The sequence below is a fragment of the Nomascus leucogenys genome, chromosome 12 (genome assembly GCF_006542625.1).
Source record: "Nomascus leucogenys isolate Asia chromosome 12, Asia_NLE_v1, whole genome shotgun sequence".
In the NCBI taxonomy this organism is placed as follows: Eukaryota; Metazoa; Chordata; class Mammalia; order Primates; family Hylobatidae; genus Nomascus; species Nomascus leucogenys.
The window spans coordinates 50327240-50354502 of NC_044392.1; the positions used below are offsets into that span (position 1 = coordinate 50327240).

The 27263-nt window shown below is 49.7% G+C and overlaps 2 protein-coding genes across 8 annotated transcripts in view; one reads left to right on the forward strand and one right to left on the reverse strand.

The window, feature by feature from the left end:
- The first annotated feature begins 2613 nt into the window (after window positions 1-2613).
- On the forward strand, window positions 2614-12509 carry CERS2 (ceramide synthase 2). Of its 3 annotated transcripts, none has more exons than XM_030824607.1 (11): window positions 2614-2659; window positions 8609-8782; window positions 9188-9305; window positions 9497-9615; window positions 9824-9881; window positions 9987-10037; window positions 10217-10309; window positions 10499-10627; window positions 10839-10945; window positions 11072-11225; window positions 11413-12507. In XM_030824607.1, exons 2-11 carry the CDS (start codon window positions 8610-8612, stop codon window positions 11551-11553), a joined length of 1143 nt encoding a protein of 380 aa, XP_030680467.1. In that variant the 5' UTR covers window positions 2614-2659; window position 8609; the 3' UTR covers window positions 11554-12507. The 3 variants fall into 3 exon arrangements, with proteins under 3 accessions (XP_030680467.1, XP_012366544.1, XP_030680466.1); XM_012511090.2 differs by lacking the exon at window positions 2614-2659 and adding an exon at window positions 2827-3055 and having other exon boundaries at window positions 11413-12509; XM_030824606.1 differs by lacking the exon at window positions 2614-2659 and adding an exon at window positions 3212-3371 and having other exon boundaries at window positions 11413-12509.
- Window positions 12510-12960: 451 nt separating this feature from the next.
- Window positions 12961-27263, reverse strand: part of SETDB1 (SET domain bifurcated histone lysine methyltransferase 1) — a 39570-nt gene continuing 25267 nt past the window's right edge. For all 5 annotated transcript variants that reach the window (XM_030824610.1, XM_030824612.1, XM_012511080.2 and 2 more), the window contains 9 exons: window positions 27129-27245; window positions 18610-18779; window positions 16480-17108; window positions 15482-15510; window positions 14947-15079; window positions 14530-14695; window positions 13949-14160; window positions 13610-13698; window positions 12961-13447 (listed from right to left, as the gene is read on the reverse strand). In XM_030824610.1, the coding sequence (XP_030680470.1) occupies window positions 13330-13447; window positions 13610-13698; window positions 13949-14160; window positions 14530-14695; window positions 14947-15079; window positions 15482-15510; window positions 16480-17108; window positions 18610-18779; window positions 27129-27245 (1663 nt within the window). In that variant the 3' untranslated portion in view covers window positions 12961-13329. The remainder of the gene's footprint in view (window positions 13448-13609; window positions 13699-13948; window positions 14161-14529; window positions 14696-14946; window positions 15080-15481; window positions 15511-16479; window positions 17109-18609; window positions 18780-27128; window positions 27246-27263) is intronic.

Genomic DNA, 27263 nt, shown 5'->3' on the forward strand with positions numbered 1-27263 from the left:
GCAGGCTGGTCTTGAACTCCTGACCGCAGGTGATCCACCCACCTCGGCCTCCCAAAGTGTTGGGATTACAGGCATGAGCCACCACGTCTGGTCCCTACGTTGCTTTTCTGCAAATACTTTCCATTGCCTGATTTCAGAATACACAGAAACTCCTCTTGGCTATTTTACCTCTCTTTTAGGAAATGTTTCATCCCCGAAACTCCTGGCCCCTGAATCTCTGTTAGGTACTGGCTAGGCTCTGCTTCTTACCCAAATAGGCTTCAGTGTTAACAGTTCCACCTGACCTGAAAAAACCTACCTTCCACATTTGGGCTCCATGTATGCTTGCCCATCCACAAAGCCTGCCCGGATATCTAAACTCGGGGCTGAAGGCCTGGAGATGGCCTGTCCTCTCCTTGGGACACCTCAGCAGCCCATACAGAGGAAGTGAGTCACTGCAAGGCAGGCAGCACTTGGGGCACTGTGGGCGTGGCCGTGCCAGCCTGCGTGTTGGGGGATGGGTTGGAAGGGTGGTGATCACAGTCTCCCATCCAGCCAAGGCAAGTGGTGTGTGTGCTCCCCAAGCGTGTTGACAGAGCTGGTCGCATCATCCCAATGCTGGCTGAGGCCCAGTTTCCCCTTCTCCATCCACCTTCTCTTTTGTCTCCTGGGGGAGGAATATACCCTCTTATCTTTATTTCTCAGGCCCTGGTTATCCAACTTCTGCCCCAGAACTTCCCCTCCCCACTGCTATCTTAAAAAAAAAAAAAAAAGTTAACCAGTCTTCAGTTCTCCTGAGGAAGCATTTAAAAAGTCTGGTGGGAACTATAGGAAAGCCTGGCACTTAGGAAAACCACAAGAAAGGGATTCAGAACTAAAAAAAGGAAGATGAATAGGACGGAGGTGTGGAGGGTGTTAGAGTGAGATCCGAAGGTGAGCTGCGGCCCAAAGAGCCCTGCAACTGTGCTGGAAAAAAAGGTGTGTAGGTGTGCAGCAGATAAGGACTCTGGGGAGAGCACTGAAGAAAGGAAGAGGGAACTTTGAAATCAGAAGGCTGAAGGAGGAGAGTTCCAAGGGGGTAGAAAGAGACAATTGGGATGCAAGGTGGCTCACACTTATAATCCCAGCACTTTGAAAGCCCAAGGCAGGTGGATGGTTTGAGCTCAGGAGTTCACGACCAGTGTGAGTGACATGGTGAAATCTCGTGTCTCTACCAAAAGTACAAAAATTAGCCGGGCGTGGTGGCGCCGCCTGTGGTCCCTGCTACTTGGGAGGCTGAGGCGGAGGATAGCTTGAGCCTGGGAGGTCGAGGCTGCAGTGACAGAGTGAGACCTCGTCTCCAAAGGAAAAAAAAAAAAAAAAAGAAAGGAAAGAAAGATACAATGGAAGATATGTTAATAAGGGAGGGAGGAGAAAACACAGCTGGAGGGGTTGCTGGAAACTGGGAAATCAGGCAGGCCTGGGGCTTAGAAAAGCCTGGAGAAGCCCTGGGAGCTGGTTAGGGGCCACCACTCTCATCTTTCCCATGGTGTGCCAGGGCTGCGGGTCCCCCTGAAAAGAGAGGCAGAACAAACAGTTGGGTCGGACAGCCTCTACCTCCTTACCCTCCAGAAAGGGCCTGAGATGAGGGATGGGCCCTCCAACCGGATTAGTGGGGGTTGCACTCCTTCCTACGAGGACTTGACCAGATAAAGGGGGAAACAAGCTACTGTCAGAGACTCTGATTGCGACAGCATAAAAAAGGCACTGCTTCATCTAGGTGAGAAATTTGACAAAAGTACCTCTCCCTGGAGTAAGCTGCAGCTCTCCCTGTATAGGAGCCCTCAAATACATCTTAGTCACCACTCCTTCACGTTAGGAGTTAAGACCAGCTTTCTAGGAAAACCATGTTGCATCTTCCAACAGTAATTACTTCCGAAACAGTAATTTTACCACATGACTCAAGGGGAAAACTTTTTTTTTTTTAAATTTATAAAGGAGATGGGGGTCTCGTTATGTTGACCAGGCTGGTCTTGAACTCCTGACCTCAAGTGATCTGCCCGCCTCGGCCTCCCAAAGTGCTGGGATTACAGGCGTGAGCCACCGCGCCCGGCCGGAAAACACTTTTTAACACGAAATCGAATACGGATAAACGTGGTGTCATTTGAAAACTCAAATACATTTTACAAAACAAAAGTTGGGGTGGCTCATTGAGACAGGGCCGCCGGCTGTGCGCAAGTTCGGGTTTGCTCCTCCTTGCCACGGGGGTAGGTTCTGCAGCACCTAGGTGGAAAGGCCGCGGCTTTTACGGCGGGGTAGGCGAGGGTCGCCCGAGTGGTCGCAGGCTCCGACTGGGTCTGGAGGGTCGGCTGCTTCGGTCTGCCCTGGAGAGGTTTTCAGCTTCGGCGCGAGGCACTTGGGCAGGACCCCCGGGCTGCGCCCTCCTCCGCCCGCCCCCCGTGGGGCTGGAAGTGGGAATGTGCCCACCCTGGCTGGGACCGGGGGCCGCACAGCAGTTGGGGGTGGGTGGGGGTGGGTAGGAGTGAGGGGGCAGGGACACCGCCGCTCGGAGCCCGGGACCCCGCGGCATCCAGTGCATCTGTGTCGGTCCCAGTGGGAGACCTCCCACCCCGAAAAGAGACCGAAGTGGCGGGAGGAGCCCGCACCCGCCTCCCCACGTCGGGGGCTTCTCTAGCGCAAGGTGACGGGCGTGGACGCGGCTGCGGGGCCGGGGGCGGAGGGCTGGGGTCCGGGCTCCCGCGCCGGGGCGAAGGGGCAGCCGCAGCGCAGAGGCCCGCCCTGCCCTCCTCTCCCGTCCACGCCCAGCCTCCCGGCCCTTGGGTTGCTCGCGGCCTTTCTTTCCCGGCTGGGCTCGGGCTCAGCTCGACTGGGCTCGGCGGGCGGCGGCGGCGGCGGCGGCGGCGGCGGCGGGCGGAGGAGGGAGGGCGAGGGCGAGGGCGAGGGCGGGCGCGGGCCGGCGGGCGGGCGGAAGAGGGAGGAGAGGCGCGGGGAGCCAGGCCTCGGGGCCTCGGAGCAGCCACCCGAGCAGACGGAGCACACAGAGCAGCGGCCCCGGCCCCGCCAGCGCTGCCGCCGAGTGAGTCGGGGCCCTTGCCCGGCGCGGGGGCCCCCGCCAGGCGCCCGAGCTCTGCGCTGGGGTGGGAAGGGGCTGCGGAAAAGCTCGGAGCCTCGGGGGCCGCTTTGTCGCGGGGCCGCGGAGGGGCCGGGCTGGGAAGGCCGCGGGGCCGGGGCGGGGTGGGGGCGGTGCTGGCGGGGGGCGCTGCGGGCGCTCATGGCGGCGGCCGGGGAAGGCGGGCGCAGCGCCTCAAGGGAGCGGCCGGGTCCGGCGGGCCTGGCGCCGCGGTGTCCGCGGCACCGCCGCCCTGAGCCGCAGAAGCTCTCCCGGGCAACAGGTAGGGCGGAAGGTGGGGACGCGGGGGCTGCGGGCGACGGGGCCGAGCCGCGGGCGCCCCTTTGTTGGGGAGTGGAGGAGCTTGGTGACCATTGGCGCGAGAGCTTCCACCCTGGCAGCGGCCCGCGGGGTTGCCCTGGCCTGCACGCGTCCTGTGGCTCGGGTGGTGAGAGAGGGGAGGGCCCTGCCCGGTTTTCTTCCTACCGGCCCACCGTGCTCACCTCGCAGGCGAGGTCAGAGCTTCCATGTGCTTAGCGAGAAACAGGAAGGAGCGGCCCGGAGCGCCTGCCCCGGCCCGGTAGGGCTAAGCATACCGTTATGAGGTGTGGATGGCTGGCAAGGGAACTCCTGGTGGAACTGGCTTTCAGGGCCGTAGCTTGTTAATCACTAGAGGCCCGTGGCAAGTGGGTTGACTGCAGGTGTAGAGCACTCATCTTTAGCCTGCAGTTGGAGTCTCTCCCTCCCTAAGCCTAGCTCCTGGCATCAAAACCTGGTTTCAGTCACCTGAGTTGCCAGGCCCAGGTTCAGGGGGTTCTGAGGATCGTGGCGAATGCAGTGAGCCCCTGTTCCTGGAGAACTGAGTCCGAGCAGGCCTCCAGCAGGCAGTCACCCCCATATCTGTGATGGGGCAGGGGTGGGTGGCGGTTGCTGCCGCATACCGGAGTCGGGGTGACCGCACCTGGGTGTGAGTGGCTGCACATGTAAAGGGGCTCCTAAGGGTAAGGACTTGCCTGCAGCCCTGTCCCGGAGGACCTGGCCCTGACCATACCGTGATTTGCACAGTCTTTTCCAGAGAGAGATCCTTTTCTCCCCTGGTCCCCCACTCCCCTCACTGGGGCCTCTGGCCAGATTTTACCCTGGGAGGAAGGGCCTCCTTTTTCCCCTGTCACTGGCCACAGGCTGGCTGATCCCTCACTGTGTCCTTCAACACCGCCCCAGCTGTCTCTCACGGCCTCTCCCTGCCCCTGGGGCCGTAGTCTCATGCAGTGTTTGGGTCTGTGGAGGCCTTTGGTGGGACTTTCCAGACAAGCTGTAGGCCAGATGAGGCTGAGGACTACTGTTCTGACTGCCTCTCACCCACCCCTTTTTTACAATCTGGCTTATTTTGAGGCGCATCCTGCAGCCTGGAGGGATAACACACCTCTCCTTGGCTCCATCCATGGCTTGTAGACTTCTAGTTCATGACCTGCTGCTGTTGCCTGAAAGTTTTCAACAAGGAAGACTATTCAGGACTTCTTCAGTGGAAGCAGGGAGCCGGTGGGACCTTTGTCACTCCTCCCTTGTCAACAACTCCTTTCTATTTGCCTCAGTTATTCCTCCAAACTATGAGAGCCAGTCAGACTGACCACCTGGAGTCTGAGAGAATTCCTTCCTCTCAGGCCCAAACTTCTGCCTTCTCAGTCCTTTGGATCTACAAACTCCCATGGGGACCCTCTGCTCCTTTCTTCCACCTAGAGGGGTCTTGTGGGGGTGTCAGAGTTGGGGCAAAGGTTGGGGCTGGACAGAGTCCTGCTCAAGTTCCTGCTAATCCAATGCCAGTTAAATCCTTGCTCTTCTGGCCCCTTTCCAGCCTGTGCCTCAGAAAGTGGCGTCTGTGCCTCCAAGGCAGGTGTGTGTGAGAGAGAGCGTAGACAGATACCATGTCTCTTCATGTGTATGGGGGAGTGAAGTCTGGGTGGAAAAGTGTTTGTAGATGTGATTTTCTCCACAAGAAGTCAAGTAACTGCCCTGAAGGCCCAGGGGGCCTGGAAAAACAGGGTTGTCTCCTTACCCTGTGTACACTTCACCTTTTCTTGCCCCAGCCTCTTGTTTATGGGGTCTTGCTTGGATCCGTGTGCTGGTGCTAAGAGGCCTCCCCAGTACTGCCACAGGGACCCAACTCTTTGGTTCTGTGGGGATGTGTAAGTGAGGCCGGCCAGGCCCCAGCTGTCCTCCCCTCCCCTCATGTTGAGTCAGAGGTCCTGACCCTGCTGAATCTGGGGCCTCCCTGCTGGGGAGATGGGGGTAGTGCCTCTCTGCTAATGGAGGTGCAGGACCACCAGGGAGGGCTGTGGTCATGGGAAGCCTGCAACCTCCGTGTAAAAGCCCCCATTAATCTGCATTTCCCAAGTCTTCCACTCTCCCTGCTTGGAGTGGAAGAGGACAGGCGCGCTATCTCATCTTGGGGATGAGGAAGTTGCACTGCCCAGGTGTCTGTCCTTGACCATGCTCTAGTGCCTACTTTGCCTGCCCCCCACCCCCTGCTTTGCAGGCATGAGGCATTCCTGGGCCCCAGGAGTCCAGCAGGGGCTCCACCCTCCCTCTGCGACTCCAGCCTGCCGCCTGACTAGAGAAACATCCCTGCCAGTTTTCACAGACCTGGCTGGGGATGGGATCTGAAGTCTAGGACTTCCGGGGCAACATGGTACCTTTGGCTTTACATTTCCCTGGAGAAGTTGGGCTCCAAGAGACAGCAGTCAGGTGACTGGGTCAGGCTGATTTCTCGCTTCCAATCAGGCTGAGCAAAAAAGTGGGAAGAGGGGGCCATGTGCACACGTCAAGGTGTTCCGCATTGTCCCTTCTCTGTGCATTTTCTACCCTTGTCCCTTCTTTATTCAATTTTCTACAACTTTTTTCTAGGAAAAAAGTGTGTGTTTGTGTGGGGAAAGTTCCACTGTGGATAATTACATTTAATTTTGTTCAGTTCAGAAGGCTTCCTTCCATCTGTTTAATTAAATATTTATTCTGGCTGAGGTGGAGGGGGCATGGGCAGTGTCTGGAATGTGTGTGTGATTTGGGGGAGGAGGGGAGAAGGTGGAGCTGAAGCTCCTTTACTGGCAGTGCTGACCTCTGATTTCATCCAAGAGAGCAGTGACCAGGAGTGGGGACAAGGGGGTAAAGTCCTTGAGCTGGAATACTGACCCGTGACAGGCTGAGGGATTTCGCAAGGGCTTCTGTGGTGGGTGGGGGTGGAGCGGGAGCTGTCAGAGCAGCAGCAGGACCAGCCCAGCCCAGCTGTGGTCTCAGGCCCTGTCTTCATCATTGGCACCAACTAGTCTCCAGGTCACTGTGGATAACAATCTCACCACTCTCTTTTCTTCCTGTCTTTGCTTTCACTTTCTGGGCCAGCCTAAATCCCACTCTCTCATCTCCTTCCCAGGAGGAGAACAAGGGGTGGGGAGCCTGGAGAAGACTGTCATGGTCATCCTGCTGCGGCTTCTTGCTGAGTCCTAGGATTGCCAGGTGTTGTGCTGGACCCAGCATCCCTGGCTCTTCTGGACCATCTTGCCGTTCCTCTCAGCTCCAAGCAGCTGCTCTTCCCTCATGAGCCACACACAGACTGTTCCCTCCCTCCTCTGGGTATCCAAGTGGTCACTCCCACCATGTTGTTCCTCTTTCAGTTGGGGGAGGAGGTTTACATAGTGGCTCTTTCCTAGACTGAGAGGGTTTGGGTCTTCCCCTGCAGACTAGGATTCTGTTTTCTGGATGAGCATTTATACGAAATAGCTCTGACCAGGCACGGTGGCTCATGCCTGTAATCCTAGCACTTTGGGAGGCCAAGGCCGGCAGGTTGCTTGAGCCCAGGAGTTCAAGACCAGTCTGGGCAACATGGCAAAACCCTGTTTCTACCAAAAAAAAAAAAAAATTTCAAAAATTAGTCAGATGTGCGTGCTACTCGGTAGTGCATGCTACTCATAGCCCCAGCCACTCGGGAGGCTGAGGCAGGAGGGGAGGATGGCTTGAACCTGGGAGGTGGAAGTTGCAGTGAGCTGTGATTGTACCACTGCACTCCAGCTTGGGTGACAAAGGAAGACCCTGTCTCAAAAGAAAATAAAAGAATAGCTCTTAATTCCATCAGATGTATTGGTCCGCTCTCTTGGTTCCCTGCCCCACAATCCCTGACTCTTTGCAGCCCTACCTTCACTTTTCTTTCTGAAGAGTTATACATAGGGTCCTTCTGCCTTATGTGCAGGGACTAGATGGCTTGGCATGGAGTGTCATCCTTGTGTGCAGTAGTTCGATGTCCAGTGATTGTGGAGCTCAGCATCATTTGGGGACATAATTTTGCTTTACCTTGGCTTTTTTTTTTTTTTTTTTGAGACGGAGTCTCACTCTGTTACCAAGGCTGGAGTGCAGTGGCAAGAGCACGGCTCACTGCAACCTTCACCTCCCAGGCTCAAGTGATCCTCCCACCTCAGCCTCCTGAGTAGCTGGGATTACAGGCATGTACCACCACACCCAGCTAATTTTTGTATTTTTTGTAGAGATGGGGTTTCACCGTGTTGCCTAGGCTGGTCTCAAACTTCTGAGCTCAAGTGATCAGCCTGCCTGGGTCTCCCAAAGTGCTGGGATTACAGGCGTGAGCCACTGCCCAGCCTACCGTGTCTCTTAATTTTTCTTTAGGGACCTGCTACTCAGATGGGTTGTAGGTTGTAGGGAAGGGGAAGAAGGGTTTGCCTCAGCCCTGCAATGTTTTGGGGCACCCCCCGGAAGCTTTCAGCTGAGTTGGCTTGGAGGCTCGAGGAAGTGGCCAGAGTGTGGGGGGATAAGGGAGGGACTTTACTAAGATTGTTGGCTACAGCTTCTAGGGCCAGGTCCTGCCTGTCTTCCAGGTTAAGATAGCAAAATGACAAGACCCCCAAGGTTCTTCCCCCACCCCCCGAAATCAGAGGTTGTAAGGACCCCAAGTTTCTTAATTCCAAGGAATCACGTCTGCAGGTTGCTGTAGACAATAAATGCTTTTTTTTTTTTTTTTTTTTTTTTTTGAGACGGCGTCTCGCTCTGTCACCTAGGCTGGAGTGCAATGGCGCGATTTCGGTTCACTGCAACCTCTGCCTCCTGGGTTCAAGCATTCTCCTGCCTCACTCCTGCCTCAGCCTCCCGAGTAGCTGGGACTATAGGCGCCCGCCACCACACTCAGCTAGTTTTTTGTATTTTTAGTAGAGATGGGGTTTCGCCATGTTGGCCAGACTGGTCTCAAACTCCTGACCTCGTGATCTGCCAGCCTCAGCCTCCCAAAGTGCTGGGACCACAGGCGTGAGCCACCACGCCTGGCCTAACAGTAAATGTTAAAACTGGAAAGCCACCATATTACAGATGAGGAAACTGATTTGCCCAAGGCTACATAGCCAGGATAGGGATCTAGAGTTCGACTCTCTGCCCCCTTCTCCTTTTGATACATCCTGAAAACTTTCATTCATCTGTCTCTTCCTCCATAGCTACTCCCTCTTGATGCCCTCCCCTTTGCCCCTCACTCAGGATGCTCCAGACCTTGTATGATTACTTCTGGTGGGAACGTCTGTGGCTGCCTGTGAACTTGACCTGGGCCGATCTAGAAGACCGAGATGGACGTGTCTACGCCAAAGCCTCAGATCTCTATATCACGCTGCCCCTGGCCTTGCTCTTCCTCATCGTCCGATACTTCTTTGAGCTGTAAGCATGCCAACCTACCCTCATGCCTTCCCCTGTTGCCAGTTGCAGTTTCTTGGACTTCAAGTTTGTTCCTTGCTGTTTAATTAGCCCTAGACCCTGATGTTCTGGCTGCTCAGGTTCCTGCCCATTGTGCACCCCCTCCCCTGAAGGCACCATTGTCTTCCTGAAGGCTCAGCACCCCCAGGCCCTTTCCATCAATGGTTATTTGTTCTCACTCTCCACCAGCCACCCGCCTGGCCACTAGTGAACACACAGGCAGCTTTGTCAGCTGTGGGCAGCCCTGGAAGCTAGAGAAAAGGGGGTTGCCAGGAAGCTGGGGAAACTGAGGCCAGGGCAAAGTTGCCTTAGCTTGCAGCCCTTTCCCTTCCCAGCAAGCTAGATACCTTACTCATATCCCTTCCCCAGGTACGTGGCTACACCACTGGCTGCCCTCTTGAACATAAAGGAGAAAACTCGGCTGCGGGCACCTCCCAACGCCACCTTGGAACATTTCTACCTGACCAGTGGCAAGCAGCCCAAGCAGGTATGAGCCGCATGCTGCTCTGGCTCTGGGAATCACTGAGTTTGGTGGTGGGGGGACAGGGTTTGAATGTTAGCTCTGGCAGGTGAAGAGATGGGGAAGCAGTGGTGCTGACTGAGGTTGTTACTGGGAAAGGGTGGGGGTGCTGCCGAGTTCTGAAGGTAAACATAACAATGGGCTTCTTCACTGCCCAGGTGGAGGTAGAGCTTTTGTCCCGGCAGAGTGGGCTCTCTGGCCGCCAGGTAGAGCGTTGGTTCCGCCGCCGCCGCAACCAGGACCGGCCCAGTCTCCTCAAGAAGTTCCGAGAAGCCAGGTGGGGGAGGCTGGGGCAGGAGAAGCTGGGTGACAAGGAATATCCTGCTGTGTCTTGCTGGGAGGGATAGGCGGTGGCTATACGCAGGGAGATGTGAGAAGGTGAATTCAGTTATTAATGGTATCTTGTGAGGATAACTGCAGGTATTTGGGGGCTGTTGGGGGACTGTGCTATCCTCTGACCTAGCCATTTCTGCTTCCTCTGCCAGCTGGAGATTCACATTTTACCTGATTGCCTTCATTGCCGGCATGGCCGTCATTGTGGATGTGAGTGGGGATTACTGGGAGGTGGGAGTAGGTTCTCTGGCAAGGTCAGGTGAGGCCATGGAATTTGGGTTCCTCCTCTTTTAACTTCTCACCATCTCTCTGCAGAAACCCTGGTTCTATGACATGAAGAAAGTTTGGGAGGGATATCCCATACAGGTATGAGTCCTGCTTCCTCATGTGGGGGTGGACTAAGACACACCCTAGTGAAGAGACGGTTTGTGGAATCCATGGCAGAGGGATTAGAGTGATGGAATGAAGAACCTCAGGGGCTAGAGGGTTTGTGGAGTGGGGACACCCTTGGGGCTGGTTGCTCTTACCTCTCTCTCCTCTCCCAGAGCACTATCCCTTCCCAGTATTGGTACTACATGATTGAACTTTCCTTCTACTGGTCCCTGCTCTTCAGCATTGCCTCTGATGTCAAGCGAAAGGTGGGTGAAGGGGTTGTGCAATTAAGCCTCAGAGCCAAAATGAGGCCCTGGGATGAACACCCTCTCCTTTGACTTCTGGGTACTCTGAATGGAGCCGTTGGTATATGGGGAACTAAACACAAGGGGGAAGAAGGCATAGTGAGAGCTGGGGAATAAAAAAAGGCCCTGGGGCCTGCATCATCTCTGCAGGATTTCAAGGAACAGATCATCCACCATGTGGCCACCATCATCCTCATCAGCTTTTCTTGGTTTGCCAATTACATCCGAGCTGGGACTCTAATCATGGCTCTGCATGACTCTTCTGATTACCTGCTGGAGGTCAGGCTTCCTCAAACCTAGAGACCCCGGTGCAGGTTCTTCTGTCCCTTTGGCTTTCTTTGGGAGGGAGGTGTGGGGTGGGAATTTGGAGGGTGACATTCCTGGGACCAAGGAGGAGGGCACAGAGTCAGTGCTCCTAACTGGGGTGTACATATGAATGTACTCGAGGGAGTCAGGAGCCCATGATGATGGATAGGGGCTCTCTATGCAGTCAGCCAAGATGTTTAACTATGCGGGATGGAAGAACACCTGCAACAACATCTTCATCGTCTTCGCCATTGTTTTCATCATCACCCGACTGGTCATCCTGCCCTTCTGGTGAGTAGGCAGCCAGGTTACACTCCTGTTCTGAAGAAATCAGGAGCCTTGCCCTTCTTCCCCTCCTGTATCTCCCCACTGTCTTACCTGCTCTTGTCCACGTTCTCTCTCTCCTTGAATCCTCAGGATCCTGCATTGCACCCTGGTGTACCCACTGGAGCTCTATCCTGCCTTCTTTGGCTATTACTTCTTCAATTCCATGATGGGAGTTCTACAGCTGCTGCATATCTTCTGGGCCTACCTCATTTTGCGCATGGCCCACAAGTTCATAACTGGAAAGGTGAAGCCCTGTCCCCATTGTGTAGGCCTTACTACTCTCTGCAACTTCCTCAACTCCCATCTTGCCAGCAACTCTCTAAAAAACTATTGTGGAGCCCTGGGTATAACAGGAACAAGCCCTCAGAGAGAAGCAGTACTTAGGGGTTTGAGGATCTCATGTAATAACCCTTCTTGTCCATTTTCCACAGCTGGTAGAAGATGAACGCAGTGACCGGGAAGAAACAGAGAGCTCAGAGGGGGAAGAGGCTGCAGCTGGGGGAGGAGCAAAGAGCCGGCCCCTAGCCAATGGCCACCCCATCCTCAATAACAACCATCGTAAGAATGACTGAACCATTATTCCAGCTGCCTCCCAGATTAATGCATAAAGCCAAGGAACTACCCCCCTCCCCGCACTATAGGGTCACTTTAAGCTCTGGGGAAAAAGGAGAAAGCGAGAGGAGAGTTCTCTGCATCCTCCCTCCTTGCTTGTCACCCAGTTGCCTTTAAACCAAATTCTAACCAGCCTATCCCCAGGTAGGGGGACGTTGGTTATATTCTGTTAGAGGGGGATGGTCGTATTTTCTTCCCTATCCTCCAAGTCATCCTTTCTACTGCTTTTGAGGCCCTCCCTCAGCTCTCTGTGGGTAGGGGTTACAATTCACATTCCTTATTCTGAGAATTTGGCCCTAGCTGTTTGCCTTTGACTTCCTGACCTCCAGAGCCAGGGTTGTGCCTTATTGTCCCATCTGTGGGCCTCATTCTGCCAAAGCTGGACCAAGGCTCACCTTTCTAAGCTCCCTAACTTGGGCCAGAAACCAAAGCTGAGCTGACTTTTAACTTTTTCCCTCTATGACACAAATGAATTGAGGGTAGGAGGGTGCACATAACCCTTACCCTACCTCTGCCAAAAAGTGGGGGCTGTACTGGGGACTGCTCAGATGATCTTTCTTAGTGCTACTTCTTTCAGCTGTCCCTATAGCCACAGGTCTAAGATCTGACTGCCTCCTCCTTTCTCTGGCCTCTTCCCCTTCCCTCTTCTCTTCAGCTAGGCTAGCTGGTTTGGAGTAGAATGGCAACTAATTCTAATTTTTATTTATTAAATATTTGGGGTTTTGGTTTTAAAGCCAGAATTATGGCTAGCACCTAGCATTTCAGCAGAGGGACCATTTTAGACCAAAATGTACTGTTAATGGGTTTTTTTTTAAATTAAAAGAATAAATATTAAATAAAACATGGCAATAAGTGTCAGACTATTAGGAATTGAGAAGGGGGATCAACTAAATAAACGAAGAGAGTCTTTCTTATGCCTTCCTTGCAGTTATGTAATATTTTCTTTTTTAAATTTCACATGCATGTAATTTCAGCACTTTGGGGGGCCAAGGAGGGTGGATCACTAGAGGTCAGGAGTTTGAGACCAGCCTGGCCAACATGGCGAAACCTCATCTCTACTAAAACTACAAACATTTAGCTGGGCGTGGTGGCAGGCGCCTGTAATCCCAGCTACTTAGGAGGCTGAGGCAGGAGAATCACTTGAACCCGGGAGGCAGAGGCTGTAGTGAGTCGAGATTGCGCCATTGCACTCCAGCCTCGGTGACAGAGCGAGAACTCCCATCTAAAAAAATTCACATGCAAGAAGCAAAGGTAGACAAGGTAGAAGATTAATGACAGCAGCCCACAGGGGAGGATGGGGATAATACCTCACTGAAAGATCCAGAATTGGGAGTATCGGGCTGAGAGAGAGAAACGAAATCACAATCTTAGTTTTATCATATTGTTAAAAGACTTTCAAGAAATAATACAAACTGGAGATAGTAGATACACAGGCTCCATTCTAAGAACAAAGTCTGTTAGAAGCAGGAACACTTGGACAAATATGGGATAGGAGGGATGTCAGGCCTAGGTTAGAGTGGTGATCTCTCCCCACCCTTTAGGGCCTTTGGAGGTGGAGAAGGGATCCTGCCTGCTAGCACCACATTGGAAGGGATCATCTGGTCCAGAACCCCCATTTCTATCTACTATGAGCTGGGGGGAGTAGCCCAGAGACTTCGGGTCAGGGTTCAACAATCAGGAAGACCCAGTTCCTGAGGAAACGACAGTTCAAGAAGGGTTGGGAAGAAGGCTGTCCTCTAAAGAAGACGGCCTCTGCATTCAATGGCCCCACAGCAACAGAGCAGCTCCTTGCCTTCCACACTGCCCACCTCGTAGTTGTAGTCCCAAGTAAGTTCTGTCCCGGCCCGGATTCTTCTGAAGAGGAAGAAAAGATGGTGTGTGGCGAAGACAGCAGATAACCCAGGCACTTGGGGTTACTGAATATGTAGGTGGAGTTCGATCATGAATGGAAGAGGGGCCCTTAGAACTTCAGTGGTCCTTGCCCCTCCCCAGTCATCCCCTTTCCTGACTCCTTACTTGCTGGCAAAGAAGGCCACCCAGGGGAAGCGAAGATCATGGGTATCCACGAAGACATTCTGGACAAACAGGTTGGGGCTGCAACTGTGCTGTAGGTTTAAGGACAGGATCAAATAAGAACCAGGGAAACTGAACCTGGCTTTGCAGGCAGAGAGAGTTGGAAGAAAAATGATGCCATCTGACCCTCCCCATTATAACAGATGCTTTGAAAGAAAGCTACCTCTTTTAAGATCCTTTGAGATCAAGAGTTTATAACAAGAAAAGGTGGGCTTATAGAGTATGTTAAATCTGAGGACCATGGGATAATCCAGCATCTAGAGGTGGGGAGAGGGGTCTCACGTTGAGGTAGCGGCCCAGGTTGCCTTCAAGCTTGGCATCGATGATGTAGCAAGACTCCTCGCCATCGTAAAATTGGCGTGTGTTCTTACGAACAGGTGCGCTCTCCCCCTTGTCCACAGAGGCCATGTTGGTTGATTTAATTGCAATCCCATGGGTTGATTTAAGAGCAAAGCCTCGGGTTGATTTTACTGCCACTTGACGCTTCATTGGACCTGGACAGGAGGGAGAATGGGGTCAGGACCCATCCCAACTCATGAATGGACATTCTACCCCTATTTCCCAACATTGCAGCTGAGAAACACCAATAAGCTGGAACTCAAAGATCCTAAGTAGCAGTTTTTTTTTTTCAAGCATAATTAGATCTGCTAGACAAAGAAGCTGAGGGGAAAGAGTAGCAAACTGGAAATGAGAGAGGATGTGTCAAACAATAGTTTAGCTCGGAGTCAGAAAGCCCTCCCAGAGATGCTCCAATTCTTAGGATCTGAATTTTTACCCACTACTTCTTTAACTTCCTTAAAAAATGCTCTATCCCATGTTTCTTACTATTTCTTCCCACCATTCCCAAAATTTTTCCAGGCTACCAGTCATGTTCTTCTTGTCCTCAAAGTCATCCCCTTCAGAGCCAGAGGAGATGGTCTGGATATCATCACTGTCAACCGCTGTAGCCGAAGTCTGACCAGCAGTGGGCTTTCGGCTGGTCCCACTTTCCCCCTCACTTTCTGTGCTGCTGGACAGTGTCAGGACATCCTGGGGAAGCAGGAGGGTAAGAAGTAAGAGAAGTAAATGGGAAGAGCTCCTTTAAGTCCTTGCTGTTACCCATGGTTTAGCAGGAAGGGGCGGTAGCAAGAGGAAGATTAGATGCTGGATGAAAGAAAATAAGGCAGGAAGTCAAGGCTAAAGAAGTAGAAGACCTAACAGTAATTATAGTGAAGGACTTGATGAGGTGACAATGGCCCATTTTCCTTTATTAGACTCTGAATAAGCTTGAGGTGACTTACATCAGGGTTTGACTGAGCAGAAGCCATGAGTCTTCGGCTTTGATGCATACTAGTCTTACTAGGTGGGCGGCGAAGTCCTTCAGGCTTCACAGGAGAAGGATTGTAACCGTAATTTCGAGAGCTTTCAGTAACTCTAATGGGAGGGGAAGGAATGAGGCCAACAGGTTACTGGCTGTTTCTTAGGCTTCTAGCCTAGGTTTGAAAGAATGCAGATTTGGAGTCAGGTCAAAAAGACAGGCACTGGGCCGGACACGGTAGCTCATGGCTGTAATCCCAGCACTTTGGGAGCATCACTTGAGCCCAGGAGTTCAAGACCAGTCTGGGAAACATGGTGAAACCCCGTGTCTACAAAAAATAGAAAAACTAGCCAGGCATGGTGGTGCACACCTGTAGTCCCAGCTACTAGGGAGGCTGAGGTGGGAGAATCTCTTGAGCCTGGGACGGGGAAGTTGCAATGAGCTGAGATTACGCCACTGCACTCCAGCCTGGGTGACAAAGCAAGACTGTCTCAAAACAAAACAAAAAAGGCACTTACACTGACAGCTTGTTTCGGTCCTCAGGGTCCTGGAAAAGAACAAGTGAAGGGTTAAATGCTTTCACAGCCTAAGGTAACAAGTCCAATAATCAGACTTCAAATGACCTCCAAAGATAACATCAGCCAGTGACAGGTACACATTCTAAAATGGGGTGGGTAAACCACTCTGCAACTTGACAGAAATCCTCACTACACTCCCTGGCTGGAGCCTTTAAGCCTTCTCAGTGATGGGGCTTAATGCTCACGGGAAAACACCACGAGCAGGATTACATCAACCAGGGACAGTTTCACCATCTGTAACGTGGAAAGCATCATCATCATCAAAGAGATACTTAAAATAAATTCTTGTTTCTCTACTTTAGTAGAAGGAAACAATGATGTGAATAACTTGAAACAGCATTTAACATTAAAAAATCACTTATAAATCTTTCATTTTGGAATTAATCAGATACTTGTCCACCCTCTACCACCAGGCATGTAGATTTTTAAATAATTTTTTTTTTTTTTTTTGAGACAGAGTCTCGTTCTGTTGCCCAGGCTGGAGTGCAGTTGCCCAGGCTGGAGTGCAGTGGTGCAATCTCGGCTCACTGCACCTCCACCCTCCAGGTTCAAGCGATTCTCCTGCCTCAGCCTCCCAAGCAGCTGGAAATACAGGCGTGTGCCACCACACCCGGCTAATTTTTGTATTTTTCAGTAGAGACGGGGTTTCACCATGTTGGCCAGGATGGTCTCCAACTCCTGAACTTCAAGTTATCCACCTGCCTCGGCCTCCCAAAGTGTTGGGATTACAGGCGTTAGCCCCTATGCCCGGCCAATAATTTGGTTCTTTAAACAAACACTAGGAATGTGCTAGTTAGGGGGAGAGATAACGAGGTGGCCACAGAAACATCCATCAAGTAGAATAATCTACATGCAAAGACTCATGGTGAGACTGCATTAAGTTTGTTACTGCACCAAAGTTAAAGCCATAGCTCTCAGAGTGTTCTGCCACTGCTTACCTCTTTCTTGGACTGTTTGATGTCTCCCTCATCCTTGATGCCTAGTCCTGAGGTGGGGGCCTTCTCAGCCTCCATTCGGCTTCCCCCAGCCCGGCCCTCCCCACCTTCATTAGTCTTGAAGGATGAATGGCTATCAGAGTCAGCAAAACCACCTTCACTGACACTATTGCAGCTCAACCATGAGGCCACCTTGTTCTTGGGTGTCTCTTCGGAGGAAGGTGGATTGCAGCCACCTACAGGGATTGAGGGAGGAACAGGAATATGTGGGGGTCCAAGATCTGGGGGGTGGGAGTCCTTGGAAGTTGTCTCAGAGAGTCCATTCTCTTTCTGGCCCCGGGTCTGCCTCCGGGTAGCATAGCTCCGCCACACTGAACTGGTGCTGAAGTCCTCATCCTTACAGAAGTTATCATCTGAGCTATCATCATTGGACTCTTCAGGGTCCTCTGTACCGCTGTTGCCATCTTCCTGGTCCTTCAAGTCTACACCACTGCTGTCAGAGGAACAGGGGGCATCACTCTCATATCCTTCTTTGAAGTTCTCCACGCTCTCGATATGGTCCAGATTTGCAAAGTACTCATCACCCATTTCCAGACCCTCCTTGTCTGCAAAGTCATCTGTCAGGATTTTACCTGAGAATGAAGAGAATTAAAGGCCTTCTAGGGTTATGGATACCTATTAGTTTTGTTTTTTTTTTTTTTTTTTTTCAGATGGAGTCTTGCTCTGTCACCCAGGCTGGAGTGCAGTAGCACGATCTTGGCTCACTGCAACCTCTGCCTCCCGGGTTCAAGTGATTCTCCTGCCTTAGCTTCCTGAGTAGATGGGACTACAGGTGCACGCCACCACGTCTGGCTAATTTTTTTTGTATTCTTAGTAGAGACGGAGTTTCACCATGTTGGCCAGGTTGGTCTTGAACTCCTGACCTCAGGTGATCTGCCCGCCTCAACCTCCCACAGTGTTGGGATTACAGGTGTTAGCCACCGCACCTGGCCACGGAGACCTATTAGAAAGAATAAGGGTCATTCCATCAATACCCACTCTACCAGCATATAGAGTCAAAAAGCCTCCATTCTGGTCTCTCATTTCTGTTTTTGTTTTTGAGACAGAGTTTCGCTTTTGTCACCTAGGCTGGAGTGCAGTGGCATGATCTCGGCTCACTGCAACCTCTGCCTCAAGGGTTCAAGCGATTCTCCTGCCTCAGCCTCCCAAGTAGCTGGGATTACAGGCGTCCACCACCACACCTAGCTAATTTTTGTATTTTTAGTAGAGACAGGGTTTCAACCATGTTGGCCAGGCTGGTCTCCAACTCCTGACCTCAGGTGATCCACCTACTTCCTCCTCCCAAAGTTTTGGGATTACAGGCATGAGCCACCATGCCCGGCCCAGTGTTTCTCTTTGATAATACCTCCCTTTGTATCTTAACTATTAAAGTATGGAGAACTTACTGTCATTTTAAATCTTGCCCTTTCTGTCTTTCCATTTCTTCTACTTTATTGAAACAGAGTACTGGGCTATGCTAAAAGATCTCTGGGTGGAGTGACGTGGGAGAAAATGATACACTGGACTCTATAATCATGTCTGTCCTCTGAAACATCACCATGTCCAAAATTTCTTTTTTTTTGAGACGGAGTCTCGCTCTGTGGCCCAGGCTGGAGTGCAGTGGCGCAATCTTGGCTCACTGCAAGCTCCGCCTCCTGGGTTCACGCCATTCTCCCGCCTCAGCCTCCCGAGTAGCTGGGACTACAGGCGCCCGCCACCACGCCCGGCTAATTTTTTGTATTTTTAGTAGAGACGGGGTTTCACCGTTTTAGCCCGGATGGTCTCGATCTCCTGACCTTGTGATCTGCCCGCCTCGGCCTCCCAAAGTGCTGGGATTACAGTCGTGAGCCACCACGCCCGGCCACCATGTCCAAAATTTCATCCCTTTTCATTCTCTTATTTGTGAAACACTTGTGTCCTTCTCTGGTTTAGCTAGACAGGTACATCACTCATCACATTCTTTGTAGAAGTCCCTGGCCTCCTCTTACTCCAGTTCACATGTCAAGCACTTTCTTCTTATGTTCAATTTGTCTCTGGTTCAATTCCCTACCATGTCCCAATCTCAGGAAACAACCCTTATATTTTATCACCAACCTGCATAAATACAGACAAAAGAGCCTTTGGCAATGTCATCCAAGCAGCGGATACCCCAGCCCTTGTTCTGTGTCTTGAATAGCTGTAGCCGAACTTGTAGTCCATGTTGCACCAACCGGTTTGTGCACATGTTTGGGTCACATTTGCAGCGTTTGTTACACTCATATACCCTGGGAGAAGGTTAGAATAAAATCAATCACGGCATGATCACTAGAGCACAAAAAAGTCCATAAAACTATTATAATTCTTAAGCTATCATCATTTATAATGTGTTGTGGATAAAGATTAAAAATTAGGTAATGATCTAAGTGAGTGGATCTATTGAACTATCTATGCTCTTTGATTCATTTGGAAATATAACCCAAGGAAAAAATTTAGAGGGTGGAGAAAGATTTATAAAGATATCTATAGCAAGACAGCTCATAAAAGTGAATGCTAGAGTGCCTAACACCTGGAGAAAAGCTAAGCAAACTATAATGGGAATACAGATTACAGAGCCATTAAAATAAGCACTATATGGACTGTCAATTTGTAAAAGTAGATGCACAAAATAAAGACATGAGAAATTCCAGGTGAGGTTTCTTACTAACAGCAGCAAAAAAAATAATAATAATAATAATAAAAAAATAAATGTGAGAAAAACAGAGGCCAACATAACACATACGAAAGGGAACAGAGATAGGAGGAACTGTGACTAATGTTCATGGTGAAGTTGATTTTCCTTCTTTCATTCAGTAAACATTTATTAAACACCAAGAGCTCTACTAAACACTGGAAACATAACAATGAAAAAGGTTGTGCTGGGCGCGGTGGCTCATGCCTGTAATCCCAGCACTTTGGGAGGCCAAGGTGGGTGGATCACGAGGTAGGGAGATTGAGACCATCCTGGCTAACACAGTAAAACCCCGTCTCTAATAAAAATTAAAAAGTTAGCCAGGTGTGGTGGCATGCGTCTGTAGTCCCAGCTACTTGGCAGGCTGAGGTAGGAGAATTCCTTGAACCCAGGAGGTGGAGGTTGCAGTGAGCCAAAATCGCACCACTGCACTCCAATCTGGGTGACAGGGTGAGACTCTGTCTAAAAAAAAAAAAAAAAAAGAAAAGAAAAAGAAAAAAGGTCATAATTTCTTTTGTTTGTTTGTTTGTTTGTTTGTTTGAGACGGAGTCTCGCTCTGTCACCCAGGCTGGAGTGCAGTGGCGCAATCTCGGCTCACCGCAAGCTCCGCCTCCCGGGTTCACGCCATTCTCCTGCCTCAGCCTCTCCGAGTAGCTGGGACTACAGGCGCCCGCCACCACGCCCGGCTAATGTTTTGTATTTTTTTAGTAGAGACGGGGTTTCACCGTGGTCTCGATCTCCTGACCTCGTGATCCGCCCGCCTCGGCCTCCCAAAGTGCTGGGATTACAAGCGTGAGCCACCGCGCCCGGCCTAAAAAGGTCATAATTTCTACCCTCAGGGAGCTTTTTTTTTTTTTTTTTGAGACAGAGTTTCGCTCTCATTGCCCAGGCTGGAGTGCAATGGCGCAATCTCAGCTCCCAACCTCCACCTCCTGTGTTCAAGTGATTCTCCTGCCTCAGCCTCCCAAGTAGCTGAGATTACAGGCATGCGCCACCATGCCTTGCTAATTTCGTATTTTTAGTAGAGATGGAGTTTCTCCACGTTGATCAGGCTGGTCTCAAATTCCCGACCTCATGTGATTCGCCTGCCTTGGCAAACCAAAGTGCTGGGATTACAGGTGTGAGCCACTGTGCCTGGCCCAGGGGAGCTCATATTCTATCTAATTTAAGAATTTGGGCCAGGCGCAGTAGCTCATGCCTGTAATCCCAGCTACTTAGGAGGCTGAGGTGAGAAGATCACTTGAGCCCAGGAGTTCGAGGTTGCAGTGAGCTATGATCACACCACTGTGCTCCAGCCTGAATGACAAAGCAAGTCCACCTCATCTCTGAAAAAGAAAAAAATTTTAATTATTTTTAAACAACCATTAAAGGCAATCAGAGGGATCTAGCACATACCAACATTAAAGAAGATAACACAGTTATACTAAGAAAACTAATTGTTTCAGGTAATAATGTTTAATGTTTTTGCTCTATTTGCTTTGCCCAGTGTTAGAATTTTACTTATTTTCTTGGTATGTAAAATCAATGGGAGAAATTTACTTTTGGAAATATATCAACGGCTCAGTTAGTTCATGATTTTAGTCATATCCTCTCTCCAGATAAAGATGGTAAGAGCAGCTTCTAGTTACTAAGCATATACTTTTGTGTTTGGCATTGTGTGAATGCCTTATATATACATTTTCATATTCTATCCTTAAAGCTGCCCTAATACAGGTGGTGTTTTTTCTTTTTGAGACACAGTCTCACTTGGTCGCCCAACCTCCACTTCCTGGGTTCAAGCGATTCTCCTGCCTCAGCCTCCCGAGTAGCTGGGATTATAGGTGCATGCCGTCATACCCAGCTAATTTTTGTATTGGAGACAGGGTTTTACCATGTTGGCCAGGCTGATCTTGAACTCCTGACCTCAGGTGATCCACCTGCTTTGGCCTCCCTTTTTTTTTTTTTTTTTTTGAGTCATGGTCTTGCTCTGTCACCCAGACTATAGTGCAGCGGTACAAACACAGCTCACTGCAGCCTTGACCTCCTGGGCTCAAGTGATCCTCCTGCCTCAGTCTCCTAAGTAGCTGGGACCACAGCTGCATGCCACCATGCCCAGCTAATTTTTAAAACTTTTTTTGTAGAGACAAGGTCTCATCACATTGCCCAGGCAAGTCTGGAACTACTGAACTCAAGCCATCCTCCCACCATGGCCTCCCAAAGTGCTGGGATTACAGGTGTGAGCCACCATGTCTAGCTTTGTTATTTCTGGTGTCGATAATCCCAGCACTTTGGGAGCAAGACTCCATAGCAAAAAAAAAGAGATTATTTCCCTGGTGGTCTAGTGGGTAGGGGAAAATAAAAGATTATTGAAATGTAATATACACAGGGGAAAGTACACATAAGTCTACAGATCAATGAATTTTACAAACTTAGCATACCACGTAACCTGCACCAGATCAAGAAACAACTTCGTTAGGTCCCTTAAAACCCCACTGGGGACATGGGGGTGTTTATGTTAATATCCTCTGTTTACAGCTGATCAAAAAAGATCAGCTCAGCAGGGGCAGGGCTGGAATTTGAACTCAGGTGTCATCATTACCACACGAAACCTTTACAGTAGCTATACTGAGTATCATTCATTCATTCCACAAAATTTAAGTGGTTACTTTTTTTTTTTTTTTGAGGCACAGTCTCCCTCTGTCGCCTAGGCCGGAGTGCAGCGGTGGGATCCTGGGTCACGGCAACCTCCACCTCGCGGGTTCAAGCGATTCTCCTGCCTCAGCCTCTGGAGTAGCTGGGATTACAGGCGCCTGCCACTGCACATGGCTAATTTTTGTATTTTTAGTAGAGACGGGGTTTCAACATCTTGGCCAGGCTGATCTCGAATTCCTGACCTTGTAATAATCCACCTGCCTCCCAAAGCGCTGGGATTACAGGCGTGAGCCACCGCGCCTGGCTGTTTTTTTTTTTTTTTGGTGAGACGAAGTCTCGTTCTGTTGCCCAGGCTGGAGTGCAATGGTGCAATCTTGGCTCACTGCAACCTGGGCCTCCCGAGTTCAACCAATTCTCCCATCTCAGCCTCCTGAGTAGCTGGCACTACAGGCATGCACCACCAGGCCTGGCTAATTTTTTATACTTTATTAGTAGAGACAGGGTTTCACCATGTTGGCTAGGCTGGTCTCGAACTCCTGACCTCAAGTGATCTGCCTGCCTTGGCCTCCCAAAGTGCTGGGATTACAGGCATCAGCCACTGCACCTGGCCTAAGTGATTACTATGTGCCAGGCATTGGGTAAACTGGTGATACAATGGTTAGCAAGACAGACAAAAAGAGATAAGATCCTTGCCCTCATGAAGGAGCTTATATTATAATGGAAAAGAAGAAAAACAAGTCAACAAAAGTTGTCATAAATGCTATAAAGAACACAAACATGGTGCTCAATGAGAGAATTAAGGGAGTAAAATGACCTAGTTTTAAAGTGGTCAGGGAAGGTCTCTCTGAGGAAGTGACTTTACAGCTGAAAGCTCAAGGTTAAAGAAGATAGCCACACAAAGAAAAGTGGAAGGATGCCAAGAAGAAGGCACAGCATGTGCAAGTCTCCAGAGGCAGGCTGGAAAACACTGGTTGAACTGGATCCAGGAACTGAAAAACATCAGTGTGGTTGGAATGACTTTGGAGGGAGATAGGAAAGGGCCAGATATATAACCTAAGGTTAAGAGTCAGAATAAAATCCAAACAGCAGAGGGACTATATTATAGAGTTAAGCAGGGGAGTGATATATTATTTGTGATTATTTGAAAATATTTTTATGAAACATTTCAAACATGTAAAAAAGATATCATGAACACTCATGTACCACCCAGCATTATCAAATCTAAACACTATTGTTAGATTCAAAATTCTGTTAATAATTAAAACATACATGATGCAGCAATGCCAACTAAACAACTGTCTATTCCTTTGTTTAGTTTTTCAATGTAATCAGTACAAATTCATCCTATGATCTCCCCAGTAGTCTCGATCTCCTCTGAATGTATTCAGGCACCTCAGGTTTTCTGTTAAACCAATTTTCCTGAAGAAGTCGCTCCTACAGCATCTGACCTGCTCTTGCAGTGGCTCTTCTCTATGCCTAGTACACAGCTGTCAGCCTGGAAGCCTCTTTCACTGCACTGTCACCTGTCTTCCACTTTCCTGCCTTTCCCTCTCATTTTTGCAAATATTTCCAGAAACTTTCTGAGAAGGGGAATGATGAAAAACTCTGAGTTACTGCATGTCTAAAAAAATGTCTTTAGCCTACCATAACACCAAATTGATAGTTTGCCCGAGTTTGAAATTCCAGGTTGGAAATAATTTTCCCTTAGAATTCTGAACAGATTCTTCAATTGCTATCTAGCTTCTAGTGTTACTTTCAGGGAAGGCTGAAGTCATTTCAAGTCTATTTTTTAATGTGTTCTATTTCTCTTCTCTAGAAGCTTTTAGGATTTTTTTTTTTCCCTTAGTGTTCTGACATTTTATGATAATGTCTCTTAATGGGAACCTACCTTTATCCTTCATTATGCTGGACCTAATTGGCCCTTTCAATTCAGAAACAAAGATCCTTCAATTATGGGACACTTTCTGAATTATTTCACTGATGCTTTTCTCCTCCCTGTTCTGTTAATTATGTATCTTGATCACTAGGTTTATTAGTTCACGTGTTTATATATACCAGTTTACCATGCTATACCCCACTCTTTTGTTGTCCTCCTCTTGTTTTAGAGATAAGAGTCACGCTCTGTCACCCCAGGCTAGAGTATAGTGGCGTGATCATAGCTCACTGCAGCCTTGAACTACTGGGCTCAAGTGATCTTTCTGCCTCTGCCTCTCAAGTAGCTGGGACTACACGCATGCACCCACTACGCCCAGCTAATTTTTAAAAAATAATTTAGGTCGGGCGTGGTCGCTCACGCCTGTAATCCCAGCACTTTGGGAGGCTGAGGCAGGCGGATCATGAGGTCAGGAGATCGAGACCATCCTGGCTAACACAGTGAAACCCTGTCTCTACTAAAAATACAAAAAAGTAGCCAGGCGTGGTGGTGGGCGCCTGTAGTCCCAGCTTCTCAGGAGGCTGAGGCAGGAGAATGGCGTGAACCCGGGAGGCGGAGCTTGCAGTGAGCTGAGATCACGCCACTGCACTCCAGCCCGAGCGACAGAGCAAGACTCCATCTCAAAAAAAAAAAAAAAAAAAAATTGGCCAGGCGCGGTGGCTCAAGCCTGTAATCCCAGCACTTTGGGAGGCCGAGGCGGGCGGATCACAAGGTCAGGAGATCGAGACCATCCTGGCTAACATGGTGAAACCCCGTCTCTACTAAAAAAATACAAAAAATTAGCCAGGTGCGGTGGCGGGTGCCTGTAGTCCCAGCTACTCAGGAGGCTGAGGCAGGAGAATGGCGTGAACCTGGGAGGCGGAGCTTGCAGTGAGCCGAGATCGCGCCACTGCACTCCAGCCTGGGGGAGAGAGCAAGACTCCGTCTCAAAAAAAAAAAAAAAAAAAAAAAATTTTTTTTTAAATTTCTAAATTATTTATTTTTTTGAGACAGAGTCTTGTTGTGTTGTCCAGGCTGGAGTGCAGTGGTGCAATCTTGGCTTACTGTAACCTCTGCCTCCCAGGTTCAAGTGATTCTCTTGCCTCAGCCTCCCAAATAGCTGAGATTACAGGCGTGTACAATCACGCCTGGCTAATTTTTGTATTTTTAGTACAGATGGGGTTTCACCATGTTGGCCAGGCTGGTCTTGAACTCCTGCCCTCAGGTGATCCACCCACCTTGGCCTCCCAAAGTGTTGGGATTACAGGCGTGAGCCACCGCGCCCCGCCAACAATTTTTTTTTTTTTTTTTTAGATGGAATTTTGCTCTTCTTACCCAGGCTGGAGTGCAATGGTGTGGTCTTGGCTCACTGCAACCTCCGCCTCCTGGGTTCAAGTGATTCTCCTGTCTCAGCCTCCCAAGTAGCTGGGATTACAGGTGCTCGCCACCATCCCTGGCTAGTTTTTGTATTTTTAGTAGAGATGGGGTTTCACCATATTGGCCAGGCTGGTCTTGAACTCCTGACCTCAAGCAATCTGCCCGCCTCGGCCTCGCAAAGTGCTGGGATTACAGGCGTGAGCCACCACGCCCAGCCCCAACAATTTTTTTTTTTAGACACAGGGTCTTACTATGTTGCCCAGTCTGGTCTCAAACTCCAGGCCTCAAGTAATCTTTCGGCCTCACCCTCCTCAGTAGCTGTCCTCAACCTCATGCTGGTTCCACCTCCTCTGCTCAACCTTTAAATGTTGGGGCACCCAGGGCTTACCCCTGAGCCGCCTTCTCTATTATCAACATTGTCTCTAGGTGAACTCATTCAGGCTTTAAATATTCCTATGCCGATGATTCCTAAATTTTTATAGCCCACTCTCTCCAGAAATCCCAGTGTCTTCTTGACATTTCTACTTGGATTGCCTGACAGGCATTTCAAACTTTTTTTGTTTTGTTTTGTTTTTTTTTTTTTTGAGACTGAATTTCGCTCTTGTTGCCCAGGCTGGAGTGCAATGGCGCGATCTTGGCTCACCACAACCTCCACCTCCCAGATTTAAGCGATTCTCCTGCCTCAGCCTCCCGAGTAGCTGAGATTACAGGCATGCGCCACCATGCCCGGTTAATTTTTTTTTTTGTATTTTTAGTAGAGACGGGGTTTCTCCATGTTGGTCAGGCTGGTCTCGAACTCCCGACTTCAGGTGATCCGCCCGCCTCGGCCTCCCAAAGTGCTGGGATTACAGGCGTGAGCCACCGCGCCTGGCGGCATTTCAAACTTAACATGGCCAAAACAAAAACTGAATTTCACTCAAACCTACTACTCCTTTGGTTTTCCATGTCAGTAAAAAGCACCAACAACCACTTAGATGCTCAAGCCAAAAATTCAGGAATTGTCCTTGATTCTACTTTCCTGCCACTCCACAATCTATCCAATTCTGTAGCTCTACCTATTAATGCATCCCAAATCTGTCCTTCTTACCTCTACTGTCACCTCCATTCTATTGCAAGTCATAGCTGCAACCATGTCTCTCTCTGCTATACTCCTATAATGATCTCCTAATTGGTCTTCCAAAATCTACTTTTGTCATCCTAAGACCTATGATCTACAAAGAAGCCAGAGTAATCTGAAAAAGGCAGGTCACATCACTTGGCTGCTTAAAATCCTCTAAGAGCACCATGAATTTGATTCTAACTTTTCTTTTTTTTTTTTTTAAGGCAGAGTCTCGCTCTTGTCACCCAGGCTGAAGTGCAGTGGCACTATCTTGGCTCACTGCAACCTCCCCCTCCTGGGTTCAGGCGATTCTCCTGCCTCAGCCTCCCCAGTAGCTGGAACTGCAGGCGCCTGCCACCACCCCCGGCTAATTTTTGTATTTTTAGTAGAGACAGGGTTTCACCATGTTGGCCAAGCTGGTCTCAAACTCCTAACCTCAGGTGATCCACCCACCTTGGCCTCCGAAAGTGCTGGGATTACAGGTGTGAGCCACTGCGCTAGCCTGATTCTAACTTTTTTCATTCTGGTTTACAAAGCCCTATGTAATCAGGTCCCTGCCTACTTCTCCTCTCTGAACACATTTCACTTACAAGTGTAAATCACAATCTGTTAAGACATTCATTTAGCTATGAAATTAAGATAATCTTTTTTTGCAACAGAAAATTGCCAGATACTATTCAATCATTCTATGTCTTCATTTCAAGGAAAGTCCAAGAAAAAAATGTGTTTTGGAAGTCACGAAATAAGATCTAATTAATAAAATGCCTCATCTGGTATTCTATTTTTGGTTCCAATTTTTAGATTTCTGATGATTTCTATAAGCACAGAAAAACAAGAACATGCTCCTCAGGCTCTCTGAGGTATTGTGCCATTCCTTGACCACTTACCCTGTGGGTAGACACTCTTCTAGTCTCTTGTACTGGTAGCCAGAGTTAGGGTTGATTTGGCCTCCTGGGGTACAGGCTGTAGCCTGGATAGTTAGTTGATGGCAGGCACACTTGGACCTATATGACAGAGGGAAA